The 26588-nt window shown below is 48.6% G+C and overlaps 1 protein-coding gene across 2 annotated transcripts in view; it reads left to right on the forward strand.

Moving 5' to 3' along the window:
- The first annotated feature begins 244 nt into the window (after positions 1-244).
- LOC105481625 (transglutaminase 6) overlaps positions 245-26588 on the forward strand; it is a 54248-nt gene continuing 27904 nt past the window's right edge. For both annotated transcript variants that reach the window (XM_011741357.2, XM_011741358.2), the window contains exons 1-9: positions 245-317; positions 14099-14272; positions 14842-15084; positions 16527-16645; positions 17935-18063; positions 19585-19762; positions 20325-20463; positions 23412-23515; positions 23597-23839. In XM_011741357.2, coding sequence (XP_011739659.1) covers positions 311-317; positions 14099-14272; positions 14842-15084; positions 16527-16645; positions 17935-18063; positions 19585-19762; positions 20325-20463; positions 23412-23515; positions 23597-23839 — 1336 coding nt within the window. In that variant the 5' untranslated portion in view covers positions 245-310. The remainder of the gene's footprint in view (positions 318-14098; positions 14273-14841; positions 15085-16526; positions 16646-17934; positions 18064-19584; positions 19763-20324; positions 20464-23411; positions 23516-23596; positions 23840-26588) is intronic.

A 26588-nucleotide genomic window follows, 5' to 3' on the forward strand; every position in this document is an offset into this window, starting at 1 on the left:
TGTGACCTTTCTGAGCCTCAGTTTCTCCACAGTCCCACTCGCAACTCCATGTTTCCAAGGTCTCTTGGATGGAGCCACTTCCACAGTGAACCCCTCCAGGTGCAATTACAGGATGATTTTGTGTCTCGTGGGTGTCACTGCTAGGGTGGAGGGCCACGCCTCCTCTTTTGAATTCTGACTTTCCGGCCTAGGAGTGTCCCAAGGTTTTCCTTGTTAAAATTGGTCTGGCTGGCTGCTGTGACATGCTACACTGCCCTGACGGTGCACACACCACTGTGGGGAGGAACAGAGGAGTCCAGCTGGCCATTGCATGGCAGGTGAGTGGGCAGAGCCTGGGGCCTTGGGGCACCAGGGCGTATGAGAGGGGCTTCAAGAAACACGGGTCTGTGGGATGACGTTTGATCATTGATTGTTAGGGTTTTATAGCTGGACGGCCCACCGTGAACACATGAACTCTTCATGTGTGTTCATGAGGCCCAGGATGAAAAAACCAGCCCTAGGCCACCCAGCAAGTCCATGGCAGAGGCTGGCTTAAGCGCTATCTTCTGGGCTGGGGCCAGGTCTCACCCCTGTGCCTCACAGGACTGAAAGAGGCGGGCACAGGACGGCAGGGGCAGAAGAAAGAAAATCTTCTCGCACCCCATGCACATTCTATGGATCCAGAGACGTTTCTGGGCATAGCTGGGAATTGTGGCCTGGGTGGGAAGGAGTGAGAGGCCCCCACAGGCTGCATCCTCGCCCGATTCCCACCCCAAGCACTTGGCAAGAGCAGCTCTGGCTGAAGTGAAAAGAGCTATATGACCTTGAGCAAGAAAATTTGCCCTTGGTACCTCTGTTTTCTGATCTGTGTAATGGGGATTATAATGCAAATTATCTCACAGCCCTGCTGTGAGGAGTTGGTGAGACCATGTGTGCTGTTCTCCCACCACACATCTCAAGTGGGGACTTGTAAACAGTAGACTCAGAAAATGTGGGTCGGGCACAGTGGCTCACACCTCTAATCTCAGCATTTTTGGAGGCTGAGTTGGGGGTGGATTTATGGAGCTCAGGAGTTCGAGACCACCCTGGGCAATGTGGCAAACCCCATCTCTACAAAAAAAATACAACAATTAGCTGGGCATGGTGGTGGACACCTGAAGTCCCAGCTACTTGGGAGGCTGAGGTGAGAGGATCGCTTGAGCTCAGGAGGTCGAGGCTACAGTGAGCCAAGATGGTGCCACTGCACTGCAGCCTGGGCAACAGAGTAAGACCCTGTCTCAAGAAAAAGAAAAAAAGAAAACGTGTCCCCCACGACCTCAATATAGTGGGCAGCAAACTCCCTCCGAAAGAACTTTTCTGTTAGATGCTGGGGCCCAGTAATGAGCAAGTCAGCAGAACCGGGGGTCCTACACTCAGGTATTCAAGGGGCTTGTCTGAGTCTGTGTCTGCCAGTTTTAATTGTTCAGCATAATGTGACAGTTTCATCAATCAACTATTTTTTTTTTAACTTTCAAAGGCAGATATTTTAATTTCCTCATCATAGTCTAGCTCCCTCTTCATATTTCCTCCTGGCAGTTAACAGCATTGCTGGACATGTTGGGCCCTTCAGGCCCCTAGGATAGGTCTGTTCTCCTGAAGACCAGGCCTTGCCAACCCCAGCTTACAGCCCAGACTGCCTGTTTCCAGAGCTGGGGTTGCCTTCCTGATGGCCCTGGTGCAGAAGGGATTGCCTTTGTTTTTCCAAGATCTGCTTCTCAAGGCTCACCTAGATGATCCCTCTTCTCTGGGCTTTTGATAACCTATCAGACTTAAACTTGACAGTGCCAAGGTTAACTGCTGAGGAAGGAAAAAAGTTGATGATGATGCCTATTGCCAAGTCTGTAACTAACTTGCTGGGTTCCTCTCTCTGAATCTCTGTTTCTCTGTCTGTGAAATGTCAGCGTCGGAGTTGTCATGCCTATGTAAACGGACTATGTGTTGGATTGGATTCAATTCCCTGGCTTGGGTCTTCTGGGTCCTCTTGGGAGGATCTGCTTATCAGAGCAGTAGGTCATGCCTACTACATGCTCTGTGCCTGAATGGCTGAGACATCACATCCTAGATGGAAAGTGTGTTCATCTTCCTGGAGCTCCTCCTATCCCCTCTCCCTCACTCCGTCCATGGTGGACATCCCTAGTTGACCCCAGAGCTCTTCCCTCTGGAGCCTGGATGTGGCCCTAGAATGCTCAACCCAGTTCTTCAAGTACCAGTTGATCAGTTGGCAAAGGAGGTGAGACCCTTTTGCCAAGATTAAATTATGATCGTCTTTCAGCTCAGAGATTCCAAGAATTGAGTGGAAAATTGTGTGTGAGACTGGCTCTGGCTGGGACATTGGGTTGGAGTTGATACGTCACTGCCTCCTGGTGAGAGAGAAACCAGCAGCTTCCAACAAGACCAGGAAGGAAAGGGAAATGGGGCAGTGGCCCCAGAAAGTCCCCAAGCAACTCCCGATTAATCATTTAGTCATGGAGCTCAGGTGCCCATGATGCGTACTAAGCATAGGATCATAATGGGGCCCATTAAAAACCAATTATGCTTAGTCCAGAGTCTGGGAGATGCTGCTGGCTTCAACAGAGCTTCCAGGGCTCAACCCCACTGGGCTGAGACAAAGAATTGGGGAGGATTATATCACTCAGCTCTCTGGTGTCACCCAAGGGCAGGAGAAGGAAGATGGACGAGCTAGGCCTTGGGGTGGGGATGGGTGGAGAGCTAAGTGGGCAGGAGGCAATGTTCTGCACATGGACACTTCCCTTTCTTCGGTGGAGCTCTGGGGCCAGCTGGTGAGCAAGTGAGATGGGGAGGAGGGGAGGAGGTCAGAGGGCCAGAAGTGATGGGCAGGGCCTGTCAAGGACCTTGAATGTCAACAAGATGGTTGTAGATTCCATGGTGATTGAGCAGGGAAAATTACATGCTGACACTCAGAAAAGTCCCTTCCCCTCTCTGAATCTCAGTTTCTCCATAGTGATGGGATGGATTGAACAGGATGAGCTGAAAAACTCTGAGGCTGTTGGGGCCATGCAGTCACTTAAGCAAGAGGCAAAGAGGGCAGAATAACAAGAAACCCGGTGCATGTAGGAACTGGGGAGGGGAGGACCAAAGTGATGGGGGAAATGTGGGGAAAGGAGGTGATGATGTAAAAATCCCTGTTTGTAGGCCAGGTGCAGTGGCTAACGCCTGTAATCACAGCACTTTGGGAGGCTGAGGCGAGTGGATCACGAGGTCAGGAGATTGAGACCATCCTGGCTAACACGGTGAAACTCCATCACTACTAAAAATATAGAAAATTAGCCAGGCATGGTGTCAGGTGCCTGTAGTCCAAGCTACTCAGGAGGCTGAGGCAGAAGAATGGCATGAACCTGGGAGGCAGAGCTTGCAGTGAGCCGAGATTGTGCCACTGCACTCCAGCCTGGGCGACAGAGCGAGACTCCGTCTCAAAGAAAAAAACAATCCCTGTTTGTAGAGCTCATCACTGTGGACCCAGCACCAGGCTACGTACTCAATGAATAGGGAGACATTCATCCTGGTGGAAGCCTGTTGCCCTAGCGTGTTTATTAATGGCTTCTGCTTTCACTCTCAGAATTTCCTGGTTTAAGTGATGCATTTTATCACCACCCTATTTATAATTACTAACTCACTTAATCCTCCTCAAAGCCCTAGAAGAAAGATACTATTATTGCCATGTTCTAGAAGAGGAAATCAGATCCTCAGAGAGGCCCAATAACTGATCCAGGGCCACACAGCCAACAAGGAGATGATTCAGGATGGCAGGAATTGGCAGAGCACTGGAATGGCAGCCAGGAGGTCCTGTGTAAATACTAATGATCATAACACTCACATTTCCTGAGAACCTAGGATGTACCTGGTATCGGTCTAAATACTCTATGTGAATCCTCCCAACCCGACGAGGCGGGTACGATCATCACCCACATTATCACCAGGAGGCTGAGTTTCAGAGCTCACTCACTTGCCACACAGCCAACAAGGGGCAAAGCCTGCATGAGAGCTCAAGTGTGTGCCTCTGAAATCAGGCTCCTAGTTGCTGTGCAGAGTGAAAGGAAGCCCCGAGAAGATGGTGAGAGGGAGAAGGGGAGGAGAACAGTCAAGCTGGAGGGGCTATGAGGCTTGGGGTAACAGGCAGATGGAGGGAGCACTCTTACCACATCCTTTCCCTGTGCCTGGGGGGTACAGCTTCAGCCCTGATGTTGGCGAGCCTTCAGCCCTCGGCTGGGAGTTCACCCTGCATATCCCAAGGGTGAAGGCCCCCCGGGGCTGAAAACAGGCTGCCCATTCTGTCCTCAGGGTCTTGGGTTCACTGTCAACTGGAGCAGTCTCAGAGCAGATGTTGCCTCTCCCATCCCCTCCATTGGGCAGTGGGTGAGCTACCTCTCAGAGGTATGGCAAGCTGGGACCATAATCCAGTATCCAACAAAAATTTAGCCAAGGGAATTTGTGCCTGGGCAGGAAGTTGTGAAAGAGATGCTCTCTGAGATTCGAGGATAATGATGATAATGGCAGTTCTGACTCATCCCACCTCCTCTCGCACGTCTGTGATAAGGATGCAGATGCCTCAGAGGGTGATGGGAGCTGCTTTGGGCTGTGGCAGAGAAGGGGGAAAACCAGTGCAGGAAAACCATGTCCCAGGGGCGATGTGACAATCTTCACATCAGCACACTCTTGGTGGGGTTGGGGGTGCAGGGGGAGGTGTCTTGTAGGGAGGAAGACACCTGAGAAGGGTGTCTCAAGGCTGAGAAGGGTCCTTGCGGGTAATCAGAGGCACTTGCTTCAGCAAACCACAGACTATCCAAACCATAAGAGTCCTTCTGGGTCATTTCACAGAGAAGAAAACAGACCCAGAGAGGCAATGCATGGGGGTGGGTGGTCAGTGATCTGTCTGCCTGCCCATGTCAGAGGCCTCACACACCCTCCTCTTTCTCACTCTGTGGAAGGAAAGAAGTTAAGAAGGAAAGGCAGGCTTCGGAATGCGACAGCTTGAGAGAGAGGGATTATAGGGTGGGTGGGGTGTGGACTGTCGGAGCGTGAGCAGCTGACAGGGTGTGGGTGCTGATTCTTGAGGGCGGACCTGGGACGCTGCAGAGCATCAGCTTCCCCTTCCATACCCCAGCTGAGGGATGGGGAAGGAGATGCATCCATTCATCCAACCAACATTCACTGAGTACCTAATATGCCCTGGGCCCTTAGCCAGGTTCTAGCAACCCAGAGAGGAGGAGACTCAGCCTTTGCCTTCATGGAGCTCTCAGTCCAGTGGGGAGAGACATATGTAAGCAAACAACTATAACACAGCATCCCTGATCACAGATAAGGGACAGAAGCCTCCACCTTAACAGAATTTGAGCTGAGGACATGGAAGGGGTGATACTGGGTTTATTTTGATAAGGGGCCTGGAAACCATCCCAAGTGCACATCTATCTCCTCGCCTTGGGCTACCCTATACCTAGGAGCCTCTGCCTATGCCCATCAGTCTCACTGTCCCCATGAGGGCCAGGAAGGACACTGGCTAGGGCAGAACTTATCTATAATCACCAGTAGTTCCCCCTGCAGAATCTTGGACCCCAGCCCTGGCCATTACCCCACAAATGGCAGGTCATGGAGGTGAGATGCTGATGTGTGTGGGCGACTTAGATCACCAAAGCAGCAGCCCCAGGGACAGATTCCACGGGGATTAGAACAGCGACCTCCTGGGTTATGGGGTGAGTGTAGAGTTGGGCAGGGGACGGGCCGGGGCCTGGCAGGTTGGGATTTCTAGGTAATGTTTCTGCAAAACCCCATCAAAGAGCAAAGGAAGAAGTGTGTTCTATGTGGGTGATGGGGAGCAAAATAGGGACAAATGGGGAGAAGTTGCAAGAAGAAAGAGCTTGGTTCAGCAGAATGAAGGACTTTCTAACATTGGGCGGTGAGTGAGCTACCTCTCAGAGATATGGCAAGCTGGGACCATGATCAAGTATCCACCAAGAGTTCGGCCAAGGGAATTTGCACCTGGGCAGGAAGTTGTGAGAGAGATGGTCTCTGAGATTCGAGGACAGTGATGATAATGACAGTTCTGACTCATCCCACCACTTCCTCTTGCTCGTCTGTGATAAGGATGCAGATGCCTCAGAGGGTGATGGGAGCTGCTTTGGGCTGTGGCAGGGAACGGAGGAAACAAGTGCAGGATCCATAGGGTTTAAACCCATGACCCAGGATCCAGCAGTCCTCATCCAATCCCAAACTCCCCTTGTATCCAGTCCTGGGGCATACCGGGGCTGAGATAATTATCACCCAACAACCTCATCCCCTGCTTCTGACTCACCCACTGAAAAAATAGCATCCTGTTCTGGCCTGTCCCTACATACATTGCTTGGGAAGTAGCAACATGAATTGTGGGCTACAAATCCAGTGTGTCCTCAGGCAAGAAGTCCCTTTCTTCCCACTTCTGGATCTCAGTTGCTATGTCAGTAAATGGAGACCTGAGCTCCTAATGGCTCTTCCAGCTCTGCTGATATTAGACTTGACAATTCTATGCACAAGGTACCTGGTTGGGGGAGAGGATCCTGCCTGTGTTTTCTGACTAAACCAAGGTCATCTGAGCTCAAAGTTTTGGAGTTTCAGAGGTTTGTGCCTGCCCTAGAATAACTGGGGCTAACTTGATGTGAAAGCTTTGGTTCTACTTTCCGTTGTGAGAATTGGGAAGGGTAGTGGGAAAGCCCCCTGGCACTGTTGTTCCAGCTCATGCCACATGGGGTCACTGTTGAACACTGGTCCTGCACAGTCTTTGCTCACTCACCACAACAGGGGCTGTAGGGGACACAATCTTGGGACACATGTGTCAGTCATGTGAGTTCCTACCCACATGTTCAGTCATTATCCCCATATCATGATGCCAGCAGGGGCTTCCGGCCTAAGCTAAGCTAAAACTAGTTTTTTCCATGAATCTCAAGCCTGAGTATTGAGACCACAGCACCAGCCCAGACAGCTCACAGGTGGAGAGCAGTTGGGAGGCTGTTGTGGTCTAGACAAGAATCTTGGCTCTCTCTATGTTTCAGTTATCAATTGCTGTGTAGCAAACCACCCCAGCACTTAGGGGTTTCAGACAACAATCATTCTCCTGCTGACAAACCTGCAATTTGGGCAGAGCTCAGCAGGGACAGCTTGTGTCTGCCTCAGCTGGGGCAGCTTGCCTAGGGGCTGAAGGACCCACTTGCCAGATGGCTCAGTCCCATGGCTTCCAAGTAGTTCTGTCTGTCAGCTGGGAGCTCAGTGGGCTGTGGGTTGGAAGCCTTGGTGGCTCTCCAGGTGAGCTTCTCCATGGGCCATTTGGGTTTCTTCATTGCATGGTGGCTGGGTTCTAATAACAAGCAACCCAAGGGAACCAGAAAGAAGCTGTATTAACTTTTATAATCTAGCCTTAGAAGTCACAGTGTGTCACTGTGTCTTAGCCACAAGTCTTCCAGGTCCAGAGGGTGGGAATACATACTCTACTTCTCAATGAGAGGAGAATCAACATCATATTGAAAGAAGAGTGTGTGGGATGGGAGATATTACTGCAACCATCTTTGGAAAATGCAATCTGCCACATGCTATTAACCAAAAGATTGTACAAAGATGCTGGAATATTTAAAAAGTCAAACATTTTGACCAGCCCTGTCCAGACACTTGCACACACAAGCCACTGTTCTGATGCCTGTGGTGAAGCTCATGTTGAATTTTATAGTCTGGAACTTCTAGGCTGTGACTCCTATGGAGTCAAAGATAAAGGCACCATAGCCTGGGGATAGAAAAGCCACAGACTCAGGAGGCAGATTCCCAGCTCCATCACTTAGAAGGCTGTGTAACTCTGAATCATGTGCAGTGGCTCATGCCTGTAATCCCAGCACTTTGTGAGGCTGAGATGGGAGGATTGCTTGAGGCCAGGAGTTGGAGACCAATCTGGTCAACATAGCAAGACCCTATCTCAAATTAAAAAAGAAAAAAAAAGAAAACAGGTTGTGTAACTCTGTACCTCATTTTTCTCATCTGTGACATTGAGTTAACAGTAGTACCTCCCTCATATGGTTTGTTAAGATTAAATGAGCTAATATTTATAAAATACTTGGAAAAGCACTTGGTTCATAGGAAGTTTTATTAAATAAAACCTATCCAATGGTCTAGCCAACAATTACTGAACATTTCCTGTATGGTTGGCATCAAATAAGATACAGTTAAGAGTTGCATGACAAGTGTCCTTGGGTGGGGAGTACTTGGTGATATAACTTCAGTGGTTCTCAACTGTGGCAGATTATATTTCACAGGGTGGTCATATCAGTATACAGCTCATCTCAGTGTTCTTTTTACAATGGGACATGACATTGGTACATTTTCAGCAAGAGATGGGGCACGTTTCTTCTCTTTGAACCTAGGTAGGCCTTTGTAACTGCCTTGACCCATAGGATAAGGTGGAGGTGACATTGTGTAACTTCTGAGGTTAGATCATAAAAACCATTGCATCTTCCACCATGGTCTCTCAGGTCACTTGCTCAGGGGAAACTAAGCACCATGCCAGGAGGACACTCAAGCATTTCCATGGAGAAATCCACATGGAAAGGAACCAAGGTGCTTCAACCTGTATTCAGCACCAATTTGCCAACCATGTAAGTTAGTCACTTTTAAAGTGGATTCTCTAGCCTCAGTCAAGCCTTCAGATGAGTATGGCCGCAGCTAACATATGATTGCAACTGCATAAGCAATTCCAATTAACAGCTGGCCAGTGGAGCTCTGCCCAAATTCCTGACCCACAGAAACCATGAAAGATAACATATGATTATCATTTTTCCAAGCTAAACTCTGGGTTAAACAGATTGGTTAAGAAGCAATAGATGAGTAAAACATCAACTCTTTTGTCCCTAATGCCCTCCCTCTCAATATAACAAATATTTAATAGTGTCCCTTCACCAACCTGAAATTGAATTGACACAGCTTACCTACCTCTATATGCCACTTTTTTAAAAATTGTATCCTAACTATAATATAAATAGTAAATAAAAGGAAATCAGTTTTTACTAAACATACTTAAGTATGTAAATGCTTATTGAAACTTTACCAGAAGACATGATGAAGTGATCAGATGCCATCCTGTGACTGTAGTGAATCAAGACAAAAACAAGACCACTTCATAATCATGAGTGAACACAGACAAAAACATGAACATTGTCTAAGCCATTTACTGGTCTCCATTTACTGACATATTAGCCCTATAGCTGGGCTAATATGAATAATGGCTGCTTCTTTATCACTTATGACACTAGCCTCAATTCATTCTTCCCACCTTCTATGTAGGACTATTAAGATACTCAGATATAGACTTGCCTCATTCCAAGATCAGCCTCCAATCCAGAGCAAAGCCCTGCTTCTCTGAACTTCCCCAAAACCATCTAACACAAGTCACAATCTGTAAGTCCTCTCTAATATCCTCTTCCCAAGATGTTCCGTGGTTCTTTGTGGTGAGCGTTCTTTCTCATTGCCATGAGCGATGAGCCCTTCCTGTTCATTGTACTGATGTGTTGCTGGTGGTCTTTGGTTGGAGGGCTTTGACAGAAAAGAAAATAAATTGCAGTGTTCATCATTCATAATAAGGGGAAATAGTAATGAAACTTTTGTTTCAGTTTATATCTGTGCATGTATATATGTTTGCAGGCATATGGAGTATGGAAATTTTAAAACTGTTTCTTATGTCAATCACAATAAAACTAGTATAACCACTGACCCAGTGGTCAACAGCTGGAAGACTCCACTCCAGCCCTTGCTTGTTTGTGTGCCCTTTGGCAAGTTATTTCACTTCTCTTGACCTCAGTTTCCTCATTCATTCATTAACACATTTAAGAAATATTTGTTGAGCACCTTCCACGTATCAGGCACTGAAGATTCATCAATGAGCAAAACAGACACAGCTCCCTGCCCTTTTGGCGTTGATATTTTTGAAAGGGAAAGTAAGCAATTAAAATAAAGAAATAAAATATATTGTAAGATGTCAGTAAGTGCCGTGGAGGAAAATAGTGGAAAAGGAGGGTAGGGGTGATTTGCAATTTATAAAGGGGTGGTCAGGGAAGGTCCCACTGAAAAGGTGACATTTGAAGAAGGAGGCAAGGGAGCAGGTTCTGCAGGAATCTGAAAGGAGAGCAATCCACACAGAGGGAACAGCAGGTGCAAAAGCCCTGAAGAAGGAGCCTGTCCACAGGTTCAAAGAGAAATAAGAAGGTCAGTGTGGCTTAAGGGGATGAGAGAGGGGATGAGAAACAGAACGCCCAAAAAAGATATCAAAGTGCCCAATCTTGAAGGGCTTGAGGGTCATTGTTGGGACTTCAACTCTGCTGAGACAGACAGGAACCAATGGAGAGCTTGAGAGCAACCAAGTGATCTTAGATTTTAACAGGATCCTTCTGACTTCCATGTTGAGAATGAGCCCTGGGGACATGCAGGGGTGGGGGCACAGGGGAGGTGAAATAGGGAATTCAGTAAGCATGACGGCATCTAGAAAATGAAAAGGGTCGGCCGGGCGCGGTGGCTCAAGCCTGTAATCCCAGCACTTTGGGAGGCCGAGACGGGCGGATCACGAGGTCAGGAGATGGAGACCATCCTGGCTTACACGTTGAAACCGCGACTCTACTAAAAAAAATACAAAAAACTAGCCGGGCGAGGTGGCGGGCTCCTGTAGTCCCAGCTACCCGGGAGGCTGAGGCAGGAGAATGGCGGGAACCCGGGAGGCGGAGCTTGCAGTGAGCTGAGATCCGGCCACTGCACTCCAGCCTGGGCGACAGAGCGAGACTCCGTCTCAAAAAAAAAAAAAGAAAAAAGAAAAAAAGAAAATGAAAAGGGTCACAGTGCCTTCCTTAGGTGTATGTTAGAAGGCATAAGCACTTGAATACATACAAAGATTTTATTATTGTTGTTTGTATTATCCCAAATCTAATAGCTGATTGGACAAAGGAGAGATGAACTCTGGTGGCAGGGCCGAGGCAGGAACATCTCAGGGGACAATCACAGGCACCCCAACCAGGAGGGACCTTAGGAAAAGCACAAGGCAGGAAAGAGATGTGTGGGACGTCAGGGCAGGAGGTTGCAGAGGTAGAGTCTGATGCAGCCAGAGCAAAGAGTAACTGAGCTGTGAGGGGATGGGTGTGAGCTGGAGGGGTCAGATCTTGGACAGATCATAACAGACAATGGGGCATCCAGTGGAGGCTTGGGAGCAGATGTTTGACAAAATGAAACAGCAGTTTCATGAAACATCCCTTTGCTTACTAAAGCATCTCACCAGATATCACTAATTAATCTTCTACATGGCACCAGAATGATCTTTCCAAGGTGCAAATCTGATTACATCACAGCTTTGCTTAAAACAATATTTGGCTAACTACAGTCCTTAGGATAAAAGGCAGATTTCTCATCCCACTCCAAGCGCTGGTGGTCTGCCGACTATGGGCCCCTCCAACCTCATTGCTTTCCCCACACATCTGCTTTCTCTCAAATTTTAGAAGTCACCGTGCTCCCTCCTGTCTCTCTGTCTAGCACCATAGCTGCTGGCTAGAATTCAAGGCTGCACACATCCTAGAGTTTTAAGCTGTTGCTTATAGTACTCTAGCGAATAGTTTTGTTAATCTAACTACTTTAGTTTAGGTGTTCTGTGCTCCTGGGACTCCCAATGCCTCTCCCGTAGGGTTCATCTCAAAGCTTGCCCTAAATGTTTGAGGTCTATCTGCTTAATGCCAGTCTTCTCCACTGGGCTATCAACTGTGTGATGTCAGGGCCAGAGGGTATTTGATGGACTGTTGGGTCTGTAGCATCCAGCACAATGCCCAGCACTTGAATGAATGAACGTTGAATAGAGGAAGAGGATGCTTGGACTGAGACTAGATCCATCACTCAACTCTTTCCTGGAGATACCCATCCAATTTAAGACTCAGCCTCAATTCCACCTTCTCAAGGAAGGCTTGCTTGTCCTGCTTCAGACCAGGACAAGCCCTCCATTACTTTTCTTTCAGCTCCCATCCTTCTCCCTGATAGCATGTATCAAAGCGAGAATTAGTTACGTGGACTCACCTACTTAGGTGTCACCCCTGGAACATAATAAGTAACATTTATTGAGCTCTCATCTTCTGAGGACTCTAAATGACAGGAGCCATTATCCTCACAATCACGCCACAGGCATTATTCCCATTCTGCAGAGTGGGGAACTGAGAGGCAGAGAGGTCAAGAAGGCAGGCTAGGAACAGTGGTCACACCTGTAATCCCAGCACTTTGGGAGGCCAAGTTGGGCAGATTGCTTGAGTTCAGGAGTTCAGGGCAACATGGCGAAACCTGGTCTCTACCAAAAATACAAAAAATTAGCTGAGTATGGTGGCATGTGCCTGCAGTCCCAGCTACCTGGGAGGCTGAGATGAGAGGATCACTTGAGCCTGGGAGGCAGAGATTGCAGTGAGCCGAGATCGCGCCACTGCACTCCAGCCTGGGTGACAGAGCCACACTCAGTTTCAAACAAAGAAAGGAAGGTAGGTCAACCAGTAGATGGCCAAGTCAGAATCTGAACCCATATCAGCTGCCCCCAGAGGACCTGCTCATAACCATTGAGCCAGACAGTCTCACCGCACCATGCATTGAAGGCAAGCCCACATCTACATCCTCAGCACCAGACACCAGCCTGGCATAGAGAATATACAGTCAATCCTCAATGCTTGTGGATTCTGTACATGCACATTGCTAATATTTATTTTTAAATCCAAAATCTATACTCTGCACTTTCTTAGCCATTCACAGACATGCACAGAGTGCAGAAAAATTGTCGCCTGACCTGACATGCATATTCCCAGCTGAAGCCGAACAGGCAATATTCTGCCTTCTTGTTTCAGCTCTCATACTATAAACAAATAACCTTTCTCTGTCCATTTAAAACTAGGGGATTTTTGCATTTTTGTGCTTTTTTTGTTGGTGATTTCTCTGTTTAAAATGGCCGCTGAGCACAGGACTAAAGTGCTGTCTCATGTTCCTAGGAAAGCTGCAGGAAAAGCGGGAAAAGCAGGAGCAGTAAAGCTGCAATGTGCCTTACATGAAAAATATGTGTTAGGTGAACATTCAGGCATGAACTATAGTGCTGCTGGCCACAAGTTCAATATTAATGAATCAACAATATATATTAAATAATGTTTGTTTCTTCTGAGAGGGAGAGTCTTGCTCTGTGGCCCAGCTAGAGTGCAGTGGTACAATCTTAGCTCACTGTAACTTCCACCTCCCGGGTTCAAGCGATTCTCCTGCCTCAGTCTCCCGAGCGGCTGAGATTACGGGCACCCACCACCATGCCCGGCTCATTTTTTTGTATTTTAGTAGAGATGAGGTTTCACCATGTTGGCCCCAGGGTGGTCTCAAGCTCCTGAGCTCAGGCAGTCCACCCACCTCGGCCTCCCAAAGTGCTAGGATTACAGGCGTGAGTCACCACGCCCAGCCTGAATAATGTATCTTTAAACAGAAATGCACATTTATATACTGATCAATTGATGAATAAGTTGGGACCAGAGGCTCACAGGAACCTAAACTTGTATTTATTTTCCCTAAGGGCAATGGGTCAGTTCTCATTAATTCAACCTTTGCAGTGATTTTACAGAACTTAATGACCAAGGCTGGGCACGGTGCCTCACACCTGTAATCCCAGCACTGTGGGAGGCCGAGGCAGGCAGATCACCTGAGGTCAGGAGTTCAAGACCAGCCTGGCCAACTGGCAAAACCCCATCTCTCCAAAAATATACAAAGAAATTACCCAGGTGTGGTGATGTACACCTGTAGTTCCAGCTCCTCGGGAGGCTGAGGCACGAGAATTGCTTGAACCCAGGAGGCAGAGGTTGCAGTGAACCAAGATCACACCACTGCACTCCAGCCTGGGTGATAGAGTGAGACCCTGTGTCAAAAACAAAACAAAACAAAACAAAAAACAGAGAATTGCTGACATATGATAAATAGCAGTTGGATGAATAAATGACTGGCTGGGATTGAATGGGAGGACAAGCCCAGAGTGGGTGAGAAACACAAGGCCGTGTCCTCATCTCCCTGTCCTCTCCCCACCCAGGGATCAGAGTCACCAAGGTGGACTGGCAGCGGTCGAGGAATGGCGCTGCCCACCACACCCAGGAGTACCCCTGCCCTGAGCTGGTGGTTCGCAGGGGCCAGTCGTTCAGCCTCACGCTGGAGCTGAGCAGAGCCCCGGACTGCGAGGAGACCTTCATCTTCATGGTGGAGACAGGTAACTGAGCTCGCCAGCGCCTCCTTCTCATCCGCACCTGGAGGGACCTGTCTTATGACCCAGTAACCTGAGACCTTGCAGTCAGCAGCTCAGGCTCTGGGGGAAGCAAGTCCCTGTAGGTAGACGGAGCCTTGAACCCTGGAGGCTTCTGGTGGCAGCTTTCTGGGGGTGGTTGGCAGGTGCTGCCAGCAGACAGTGGGATGGATGGGATGACGTCTCTGGAACCCTTTGTGTACCAGACACCCAGGGCTCTGGAAGGGTATGAAAAACCATCAAGCACTTTGAAGCCCAAGCTTTTCTTTCCTTTCCTGGCCCGACATAGGCACACTTTGGTTTCAAAGGATGCTGTCACTTTCTCCTTAGCCTGGAAGTGGCTGGGGTGTCAGGGCAGCTGAGGTGGACCCTCACTCGGCCACTGGCCTTCTTGCTCTTGGTCAGGTCCTTCTCCCAAAGCCTTCTCCCAAAGTTCAGGGGTGAAGGTGGGGCTTCCAGGCCTATAGCTTTTTTTGCTTCTCTAAAGCTGGGTTTCCCAGGGGCAGGGTCTCCTGAGTCCCTCTCCCCTCCTCCAGGACCCCGGGCTTCTGAGGCCCTCCACACCAAAGCTGTGTTCCAGACATCGGAGCTGGAGCTGGGTGAGGGCTGGACAGCAGCAAAGGAGGCTCAGATGGAGAACACTCTGACCGTCAGTCTCGCCAGCCCTCCCAATGCTGTCATTGGCCGCTACCTGCTGAGCATCAGGCTTTCCTCTCACCGCAAACACAGCAACCGGAGGCTGGGCGAGTTTGTTCTTCTTTTCAACCCATGGTGTGCAGGTAGGAGTGGCCAAGTCCAAGGTAGAGGTGTTTCCAAAAGACATCCTCAGAGGAGGGCCTGCCCTTTGAGGGAGCCTGGGAGGTGGGTTAAAGGACAAGAAGGTGAATGCCAAGAGCTGGGCAAGTACTTGGCCTAGGAAGAGGTAGGCAATGGTCAGAGAAACCTGGTAGCAGGTTTCAAAGCCTGTGCTAGAGGACCCAGTGGGCAGGAGAGGCCCAGGGGTGGGTAAGAGCCAGGACTTGGGAATCAGACTGGCTTGGTTTAGTCCCAGCTCTGCTGAGCTGCTCCCCTCTACCAGTCTCCATTTCCTCATCTGTAATATGGGAAAAATAACAGTGCCTACCTCTTAGGACTGTGGTAAAAATCCATAGAGCTAAAACTTGTAACGTATGAGATGCATCATAAGGCCTTAGTAAGGGTGGCCAGGATCAGTATTCTTATTAATATCTAAGAAATATGGCCGGGCACAGTGGCTCACACCTGTAATCCCGGCACTTTCGGAGGCCGAGGTGAGTGGATCACCTGAGGTCGGGAGTTCAAGACCAGCCTGACCAACATGGAGAAACCCCATCTGTACTAAAAATACAAAATTAGCCAGGTGTGGTGGCGCATGCCTGTAATCCCAGCTACTCGGGAGGCTGAGGTAGGAGAATTGCTTGAACCCAGGAGGTGGAGGTTGCATTGAGCCGAGATTGAGCCATTGCACTCCAGCCTGGGCAACAAGAGCAAAACTCTGTCTCAAAAAAAAAGAAAACCAAGAAAGAAAGAAAGAAAGAAAGAAAGAAAGAAAGAAAGAAAGAAAGAAAGAAAGAAAGAAAGAAAGAAAGAAAGAAAGAAAGAAAGAGAAAGAAAGAAAGAAAGAAAGAAAGAAAGAAAGAAAGAAAGAAAGAAAGAAAGAAAGAAAGAGGAAGGAAGGAAGGAAGGAGAGAGAGAGAGAAAGAAAGAAAAAGAAAGAAAGAAAGAAAGAAAGAAAGAAAGAAAGAAAGAAAGAAAGAAAGAAAGAAAGAAAGAAAGGAAAGAAAGAAAGAAAGAAAAAAAGAAAGAAAGAGAAAGAAAGAAAGAAAGAAAGAAAGAAAGAAAGAAAGAAAGAAAGAAAGAAAGAAAGAAAGAAAGAAAGAAAGAAAGAAAGAAAGAAAGAAAGAAAGAAAGAAAGAAAGAAAGAAAGAAAGAAAGAAAGAAAGAAATGAGGCTAATGTGTCAGGTCCCATAAAACTCTCCAGTCTTGGGCTGTTTTGGGATTGGTCCCTGCTTGGATAAAGACTTGCCGGGAGGGATGGAGTTTGGCAGGGAGGCAGCACGGGAGCTCGCAAGCCCCCTCTTGACCTCTCCTGCCCCAGTCAGCCTCCGGGCGCTGTCCTGCTGCTGATCCCTGATGCAGCCCTTCCCCAGGCCAGCAAGGCCAGAGCCCTGGTCCACACCAGGCCTGATGACTGCTTTTCAGAGGACGATGTGTTTCTGGCCTCAGAGGAGGAGAGACAGGAGTACGTGCTCAACGACAGCGGCATCATCTTCCGAGGCGTGGAGAAGCACATACGAGCCCAGGGCTGGAACTACGGGCAGGTCTCCAGGGGCACAGGCCAGACAGGGACGTGGGCTGGGGCATGGGGAGGTCGGTGGGACTGGAGTCCCTCTGTCTGCTCACTCTTCTCAGGAGGGACAAAGGGGGACTCACTCCTAGAGAAAATCCACTCGTTCATTCATTCATCTACTATTCATTGGGCCAGGGCATGCGCTGCATCCTGGGGAAGGGGAATTGCTTTGGACACGGTATGGACACAGAATAGGTCAGTATTGTTGTGGAAAAATGAACAGCTCTGATCAGTGGTTTTCAAACTCAAGCATACATCAGAATCCCAGGAGGGATGGCGTGCTGGACCCCACCCCCAGAGCTGCCCACTGAGTAGGTCTCGGGCAGGGCCTGAGAATGTGCATTTCTAACCAGTTCCCAGGTGATGCTGATGCTGCTGGTCTGGGACCATGCTCTGAGAGCCACTGGCTTAGATAAGCAGTTCCAATACCAGGTGCAAGAGGGGAAGGAAAAAGAATGATAGGGATGGAAGCAAAGGGAGTTCAGAAGAGGGTGAAAGGAACCTCCACCTCGGCCATTGTGGAGGCTTGCATGATATTGGGGTTGGGTCTCTACAGTGAGGCGGGATCTGCCCAGGCATAGGGAAGAGAGGCAGAGCCACATGGAGGTGTGAAGTAGGGAGTCCTGAGTCTGCTAGAGGAGTTCTGTCTGCCTGAGCTCCAGGTGCCCAGCGGAAGGAAGACTGGACTTGACTGTCAGGCTAAGGAGTCACGCACTGCCCTGCAGGCCGGGGGTTTAAAGCATTCGGGATTCGGGTGCTGGACAGGGAAGATATAGGGAAGAGTTTAGGGTCCATCTAAAGGGTAGCCACTACTCACTACCCACTTTTTGTTGCCAGACCTTGCAAATTATCAGCGACCAGAAACCTAAATGTGTATGCAAACATCCCCCAGTTTTTAAATATTGTTAACTAATTCAAATGTGTTTGAAAACATCATGTAGACCAAACGAGCGTATCAGTGAGGTAGATGTGGCTCAAGAGCCATCGGTTTTAGCCCAGACTTTACTGTGGGTAGTAGGGAGCCATGGGAGGTTGTTGAGCAGGGGAGACGTGTGATTAAGGCTGAGGTTCTGATTCCCCAGGTGACTCTCTGAGGAAGGGTTTCCAAGACTAGGGGGTACTCTGTGCTGCCCCTGGTGGTTGGAAGGGGCAGCAAACTGCCCTGCACAGATGGGGTGACTGACCGGGTGAGGGCTGTGGGAGGGCCTGGAATACGGGTGACTGAGCACAGCCTCTAAGCACAGCCTCTCTGGGGAGCAGTTTGAGGAGGACATCCTGAACATCTGCCTCTCCATCCTGGATCGAAGCCCCGGTCACCAAAACAACCCAGCCACCGACGTGTCCTGCCGCCACGACCCCATCTACGTCACCAGGGTCATCAGCGCCATGGTGAGAAGCCCTTTCATCCCTGCACATGTACTTCCTCAAGGATCCCCCAGCCAACCCTGGGGCCACACCCTGTGATTCTTCCCATCACCCCTTGTTTTAATTTGCTGTTGTTGCACAACCAACCACCTCAAAACTCAGTAGTGTAAAACAACCCTTTATTATGCTTACAGTTCTTTAGACAAGGAATTTGGGCAGGGCGCCATGAGAATGGTTTGTCTCTACTCCAAGATGCTTTTTCTGGGGGTGTCTTAATGGCTGCATATGTCTGGGATGGTTTGACAGGACCTCTGTCAGGGGCTTTGGTTCTGGTGGTCGGCAGTTCCTAGGTTGTCGTCCATGTCATGTCTCCTGGAACTGGAACGTCCAGGATGGCCTCCTCACCCTCATGTCAAGCCCTGGGCTGGGGTGGCTGTAGCAGCTGGGACCCACCAGTCATCACTCTTTCCACACTGCCTTTCCATGTGGCTATCTTGGGCTTCCTCACAATATGGCAGTCTCATGCATAGCAATGGCTCCCTCACCCCCACCTCCCTGCCCCAAGCAATGCTTCCAAAAAAGAGGAAGTAGAAACTCCCAGTCTTATAAGGCCTAGGCCCGGAAACTGGCACAGCATCACTTCCACCATAGTCAGTGGTCAAAGTAGTCACAGGCCAGCCCAGACTCAAGAGAACCCCTCCTCTTGAGTGGGACATAGACCCACCTCTCCATGGGAGGTATGACAACTTTAATCTATCACAGGCCTCAGGCCATGGTGTTTCCTCCAGAAAGATGTCTGCAGGGCCCACCAGCTCCCTCTACCACATGCAGGTATTAAGGTCAGTGGGTGGTATCTGAGATTCCAAAATTGCACAAAGCTATATTTCTCCTATTTGATACTCTCAATTCCTCAAGACCTCAGAGAGCAGTTGGAGCACAGAGAATTAACATGAGTGACAATCCCAAACAGCAGAGCATCACAGCCCTGAGGACAGTGAAAGTCCTGAACTCTAGGCTCCCGAGTCCAAGTCCTAGACTCATGGATCACCACTTGGACTAACTTGCTGTGTGATTTGGGCAGGTCCCTGAATGCTTCTGAAGCTCAGTTTTCACATCTGAAAAAAAAAGAAAAAGAAAAAGGATAAATAATCAAGCCCACATTGTAAACTTCAACAGGTTAATATAGTGTCCACAAAATTCTTGGCATAGTGGTGTCTGGCACACAATAAGCGTTGAATAAATGTTAGCTGTCCCTATAATTATTATGCCAACAGTTCCCCAAAACAGATCATTTAACATAAGAAATGCTCTGAAGTTGTAATGATTTTTACAACACAGTATCCAAATGGAAGATAATTGAAAATGACAAGTGCTACCAAAAAGTAGGTATTTTAAGGCAACAGATGCCCCTAATTTTCAGGCAGTTAAAAGCAAGAGTGACCCTGATTGACCTGGTGGTCCAAAGTTGGAGAGGATTTTACCACGATGCGGTTCTTGAGGTAGGAAGCCCTGTCTGGTGGTGGACTCGTGCCCTCCTCTGCCCAGGTGAACAGCAACAATGACCGAGGTGTGGTGCAAGGACAGTGGCAGGGCAAGTACGACGGCGGCACCAGCCCGCTGCACTGGCGTGGCAGCGTGGCCATTCTGCAGAAGTGGCTCAAGGGCAGGTACAAGCCAGTCAAGTACGGCCAGTGCTGGGTCTTCGCGGGAGTCATGTGCACAGGTACCCTGGGAGAGAAGGGCCCCTCCCCCAGCCTCCTCTATCTAAATGTATTTACATATATTTGCATATGCTGCAACCCATCTTCATTGATGGATTCATTGAGGGGGAGAACCAAGTCTGGCTAATGAAGAGAGAAGCCAGAGAATTTATTTCCTTCACATCAGATCTTTTATTTTGAAAGAGTTACCTACCTCCCTCTGTCTCTCATTCATTGAGTACCTTGGGCGAGCCCTGTGGCTCCCTCGGCCTCCAGTCCCCTCAGGAAGATAAGTGGGCTCTATCAGGTGGCTTCCAAGTTCCTGCCAGCCTCAAAGCCTGTCTGCTCACATGAGGTGGCAGCAGCATCTCCTGAAGTCCTTGAGAGAATATGCAGGAGATGGTGGCATTTCTGAGAGTGGAGATGGGAGTCTCAGCCCCGGAACCTGCTGAAGTAGACAGACAGACAAAGATGGGGGGCGGAAGGCTTTGGCCACAGATAAGCCAGGGCACCTGTGGAAACCAGGCCCCTCCCTCAGGGGCCGGGGTCCCGCCTGCTCCGAGCCTCTCAGTCTCTGCTCTGCAGTCCTCAGGTGCTTGGGGATAGCCACACGGGTCGTGTCCAACTTCAACTCAGCCCACGACACAGACCAGAACCTGAGTGTGGACAAATACGTGGACTCCTTCGGGCGGACCCTGGAGGACCTGACAGAAGACAGCATGTGGTAGGTCCTGCCCCCAGCCCAGGCCCAAGGGCTCCGGAAGCCCTGCAGGTGGAGTAAGTCGTCATCTTCCATAACACCACCAGGGAGCGGCAGGCCCAGAGCCCAGCTCTCCTGAGTCTGAGCCGGCTCTGGAGGGAGTTAGAGGCGCCCTGCGGATAGAGTGGTACCTCTTCCAAGATGTAAGGTCTGAGGTCAAGAGATGTAGACTCAGAGGTCAGGAGGGGCCTCAAGATTTGATTGCCTCGAATGCCTGGTTCTACTCTCTGGGAATCTGTGGCTTCCTGAGGTGGGGTGGGAACTCCATCCACACAGGTAACTCTGGATCAGGCTCCTGCTTCCGTATCAGCTGCGGTTCTCCGTGCTGTGTGTCTCAGGTGGGAAACAGACTCCTTCCTCAGTTAAAACAAAATTCTTCACATAAAGCTTTAAAAAATTCATTCTAGGCTGAGCGCGGTGGCTCACAACTGTAGCCCCAGCTACTCGGGAGGCTAAGGCAGGAGAATTGCTTGAACCCAGGAGGCAGAGGTTGCAGTGAGCTGAGATCACCCCATTCCACTCCACCCTGGTCAACATAGTGAAACCCCATCCCTACCAAAAATACAAAAATTAGCCAAGCGTGGTGGCAGACGCCTGTAGTCTCAGCTACTCTGGAGGCTGAGGCAGGAGAATCTCTTGAACCTGGGAGGCAGAGGTTGCCTCTGTGAGTCAAAATCACACCACTGTACTCCAGACTGGGCAACAGAGTGAGACTCCATCTCAAAAACCAAAAAAAAAAAAAAAAAAAAAAAAAAAAAAATCCTTCTAACTTAATTTTCTGAAATAGGAAATACATTTATGTGGTTTAATATTCAAAAAGTATAAAATGGGTTGCAGTGATGTCTCCCTCCCGCCCAGTTCCCCAGCCTCCCCATCCTCCTCCTGGAGGCAACATTATCACTGTCTTCTACATCTCCTATCAGAGAGATGCTCTGTAGACACGAGAACATACGTACCTGCAGTGCCTCCCTGCCTTTTCCCCACTTAAACAGTATTGGCAGCTTTATGTGATACTGTTCTTGCTGGAACATTTAACAATTCCACATCAATACACAAAGAGTTTTCCTTATTTTCCATAATATTTAAAGTAATAACGTAACACTCACCAAACACCTAGCCTGTGCCAGGTCTAGTTCTAAGTGCTGTATATAGATTAACTCATGTATTTCTTCAAACAACCTGTGAATAAGTTAAGATCATTGATTCTATTTTGCAGATGATAAAACTGAAGCACAGAGAGGTTAAGTAACCCATCCAAGGCCACACAGCTAGTGAGTGGAAGCATAAGGGTATGAACCCAGTCGGCCTCTCAGTTACATGAAAAAGCCATTGTTCATCTAACCATCCCATATGAAATGGACATTTCAGTTGCCTCAGTTAAAAATAAGTTTGTTTTTACAAACAACACTTCAGTGAATAACCTTGTTCAAATGTCTGTTCACATGTGTGCAAGTCTGCCACTCAAAGCCAACTTTCTAAAGATTAGAAGAGACGGCCGGGCGCGGTGGCTCATGCCTGTAATCCCAACACTTTGGGAAGCCGAGGCTGACAGATCACTTGAGGTCAGGAGTTTGAGACCAGCCTGGCCAACACAGTGAAACCCTATCTGTACTAAGAATAAAAAATAGCCGGGTGTGGTGTCACACGTCTATAATCCCAGCTACTGGGGAGGCTGAGGCGTGAGAATTGCTTGAACCTGGGAAGCAGAGGTTGCAGTAAGCTGAGATTGCACCATTGCACTCCAGCCTAGGGGACAGAGCAAGACTCTATTTCAAAATAAATAAATAAATAAAAATTTAAAAATACAGATTAGGAGAGATGGTGAAGAGAACACAACACACAGACACAGAGAGCCTTGTATCCTTGTTCCCCAGGGGAGCCTGCCAGGAACCCTTCCCAAGCTGGCCTCCAGCTCAGCCCATCTCTGCTCCCCTTGGTCTCGCCTCTTTTTTGGTTCTCTTCATTCCCTGGAAGCCCAAAATACTCACATTCTTCTCTTTTCTTCATGCAGAAAGCACAGACACTTCATTTTGATGTTGAGGACTCTGTCACCACCCAGGTTATCAGGGTCCCACTTTTAATCCCCAAATGCTAATTAAGATACTTTCCCCCAAAAAAGACAGTTGCCTGCCAAAGAGGAGTTCTGAGGCCGGCTGTAAAGATGCCAAGACAGGCAAACCAGGAATCAGGTTTCTCTCTGCTCCTTTCTTTCTGCAAGACCTTGAGCAAGTGATATCACGTTTCCTACTCATATTCTCATCTTTAACACAGGGAATTAAAAATAAGGCTGGAATTACCAAGGTCTATAGAGCTCTGCATAATCAGAACCCTACCTGCCCTCTCTGCGGGCGTATCCCAGAGATACTTAAATACTTTCTGCTCCTTGAACACACTAGGCTTTTTCTCGTCTCACTCACGACCTTTGCACATGCTGTTCCTTCTGCCTGGAATATTATTCCTTCACTCTTCCTATAGCTTATTCTTCCTCACTTAAGTCTCATCTTCAATGTCATTTACCTAGAGTAGGTCTATAGGGGTTGTTCTCTAGCTCAAGCCCCTCTTTATCTTCATAATATTTATTGTCACTTGCATTTCTTTATCTGCTGACTTAGCTTTGCCTGTCTCCTTTGTTAGAATGTAAGCAGCATGAGAGTAAGGATCTTCTGTCTTAGTTGCAGTACCTTGAACAACAGGTTCTTGATAAATATACATACACATCTATATACACACATACACATATATACAAACATATATGAATGCCGTGTGTTCATTAGTGTGGTTGAATGAATGATTCACAAGATGCAGCCACAGTTCTTGTGCAGAGTAAGGCGCCCAGGGCCTGCCTTTCAGTAGGATCTTCCCTTCCTGTGCCCTCACTCTAGGCAGCTTCACCCATCCTCTCTCTGTGACAGGAATTTCCATGTCTGGAATGAGAGCTGGTTTGCCCGGCAGGACCTAGGCCCCTCTTACAATGGCTGGCAGGTTCTGGATGCCACCCCCCAGGAGGAGAGTGAAGGTACGCTCAGCTGGGTGGGGTAGGTTCCAGATCCCTGCTTTTTCCTTACCCATGCTGCTCAGGCCCACCCCTCCTGCCCAGGTGTGTTCCAGTGCGGCCCAGCCTCAGTCACTGCCATCCGCGAGGGTGATGTGCACCTGGCCCACGATGGCCCCTTCGTGTTTGCGGAGGTCAACGCTGACTACATCACCTGGCTGTGGCACGAGGATGAGAGCCGAGAGCGTGTATACTCAAACACGAAGAAGATTGGGAGATGCATCAGCACTAAGGCGGTAGGCAGCGACTCCCGTGTGGACATCACCGACCTCTACAAGTATCCGGAAGGTAAGGGCCACATGGCAGCCCTTATTACCTTTATTACCTTCCCCAGTATGGCCCATGTGCTGCAGAGATCCCACTGCAGGTAGCCTGGGATCAGGCCCCGCCCCATGTATATGACGCTGACAGCAGCTTCCATGCACATTGTCTCTGTGCTCTGAGCCAAGTGCCTTTATTTAGGCTACATTAATAACTTCCTCTGTTTGCTAAGCACTTCTTCTGCCTTAGAAGATTTCCCATATGTAATAATAATAGCTACATTTCCTTGAACACTTGCCATATACCAGGCACTGCATTAGGTATGTTCACATACAATAATAATCACTACTAGTAATAATGATGATAGTAGCAGGTATTATTTATTGAACACCTAGGACAAATGCATGGCACAGGCCCAATTCAGACTAATAATAATACCATCTCCTGTTTGGCATCTGCCAGGGCCTGTGCCATGATACCAATTTATGGCCACTGGTTTATTGAAGAGCCCTTACTTGTTAGGCTACAAAAACAAAACAGTTGTATTTTTTCTTACAGCTGCTTCCAACTATACACTTTAAAAATCTCCCTTTCCCACTGTGTAACAGTTTCCTTAGCAATGTTATGATCTGATTAACATATTTTCAACCATTTCTGCTTGTTAAAGCCATGTCACCAAGTAATTACGACTTCAAGCTCAAACTTGAATTAGACCCTATCTCCTCCTGTCCCCTGAGCACAAGCTACAGCAATGATCCTGGAAGATTGCTAAAGAGGAGACACAGTCTGCTCTGAACACCTCCTCACCTCCCTTTTCTACTCTCTAGCATCATATTTTACAGCTCTGGTTGCACATTTTTTTTTTCCTTTGAGATGGAGTCTCACTCTTGTTGCCCACACTGGAATGCAATGATGTGATCTCAACTCACTGCAACCTACGCCTCCTGGGTTCAAACGATTTTTCTGCCTCATCCTCCCAAGTAGCTGGGATTACAGGAGCCCACCACCATGCCCGGCTAATTTTTGTATTTTTAGTAGACATGGGGTTTCACCATGTTGGGCAGGCTGCCCTTGAACTCCTGACCTCAGGTGATCTGCCCACCTCGGCCTCCCAAAGTGCTGGGATTACAGATGTGAGCCACTGCACCCGAACCCTGGTTGCTCATTTGAATTATCCAGGGAGCTGTTTCAGTTATGTATCTTAAACAATAATTACTTATTTGGTCAATTCTGTGGGTCAGCAATTTGGGCTGTGCTCAGCTGGGATGGTTCATCTCCAGGTGGTGTTGGCTGGGATCTCACATATGTCTGTCACATGGGACTGCTGAGATGGCTGGGTCTGTGTTCCCACTTGGCCTCTCTTGTCCCAACAGGCCAGCCCTTGCTATTGTCCCAATAGCAGCAACATTCCCAGAAGGTGAGAGATGAAGCTGTGAAGTTTCTAGAGGCCTGGTTCAGAATGTGCACCATGTCACTTCTGCCACATTCTATTGGTCAAAGCAATTCATGAGCCCAATCCAGATTCAAGGGGTGGGAAGTTGCAAGGCATTATGGCCATTTTTAATCTACCTCAGCAGTCCAGATTGCACCCCTGACTAATTGGATCATAGTCTCTACAGGATGTGGTTCTGGCATTGGGACTTTTTAAAGCTCCCAGGTGGTCTCTAGTGTGCTACCAATGCTGAGAGCACTGTTAGGCTAAGGGGGAGGAAAAGAGGAGAGAAGAGAGCAGATGCCTTTGTCTTAACTGGGTGAGGATTCAGTGCTGGCTAAGTGGGCGGATACTGCTGCCCTAGTTTCCTATCTATGCTTGCTGAGGACAGATGGTGGCTCCATCACAACCTGCTGCCATCAAGGCTAATTCCTGTGCTGTTCCTGTAGACACTGCTGATTTATTGTGCTATTTGGGCCTTTTCAACACGGCTTCTTTCTGATGCATGGTGACTTTTGTCCCCAAGTTCTGCCCAGGTTTTACAAGGCTGTGGTGCCCCACCCTAACTTCCACTGTCTCCCACTCCAAGGCTGGGAACTGAAACCTGACACTTGTGGGTAGGAGGAGCAGTCTTGACTGGCTGTCTCCCACCTGCTGTCTCTCTTCAGTTCTCTTCTCCCTGCTCACGTAGTACACGGCTTAGTAAGTAAGACGGGATGAACAGATCTCCCACAGGGAGGGGAATACCAACTTCCCTTTCTGTAGGCACCCCCAATCTTGATCAGCCAGTCATTTCTTGCTGAAGATACCCCCAAACCTTAACACTGATTCTTTTAAACATCTACACACACCCCCAACTCACACTTTAGCTACTATCTCTGGGAACATGGCACTTTCTTGACTGTCAAAGACATCTTCCACTTTAGCCATCTTCTTACTGTCTTGGGGTGGGCTATGGATGAGGGGAGTATGTGGTAAGGCCTCTTCTGAGCTGGCACCTCTCTGATAAGACCTACAGATTGATGGCTGGGTCCCTTCTGCTGGGAGCTTCTGGAACTTAGAATGTGGGGTCTAGCCTGGGCAACATGGCAAAACCCCATCTCTGCAAAAAAATACAAAAGAATTAGCCAGGCATGGTGGCATGTGCCTGTAGTCCCAGCTACTCAGGAGGCTCCAGTGGGAGGATCGCTTGATTCTGGGAAGCGGAGGTTGCAATGAGACAAGATTGTGCCACTGCACTCCAGCCTGAGCAACACAGTGAGTCCCTGTCTCAAAAAAAACAAAACAAAACAAACAAACAAAACAAAAAAACATGAGATCTGTGGGTCTTTTGTCCTAAGATTT

Source organism: Macaca nemestrina, chromosome 15 (assembly GCF_043159975.1).
Source record: "Macaca nemestrina isolate mMacNem1 chromosome 15, mMacNem.hap1, whole genome shotgun sequence".
NCBI classification, from domain to species: Eukaryota; Metazoa; Chordata; class Mammalia; order Primates; family Cercopithecidae; genus Macaca; species Macaca nemestrina.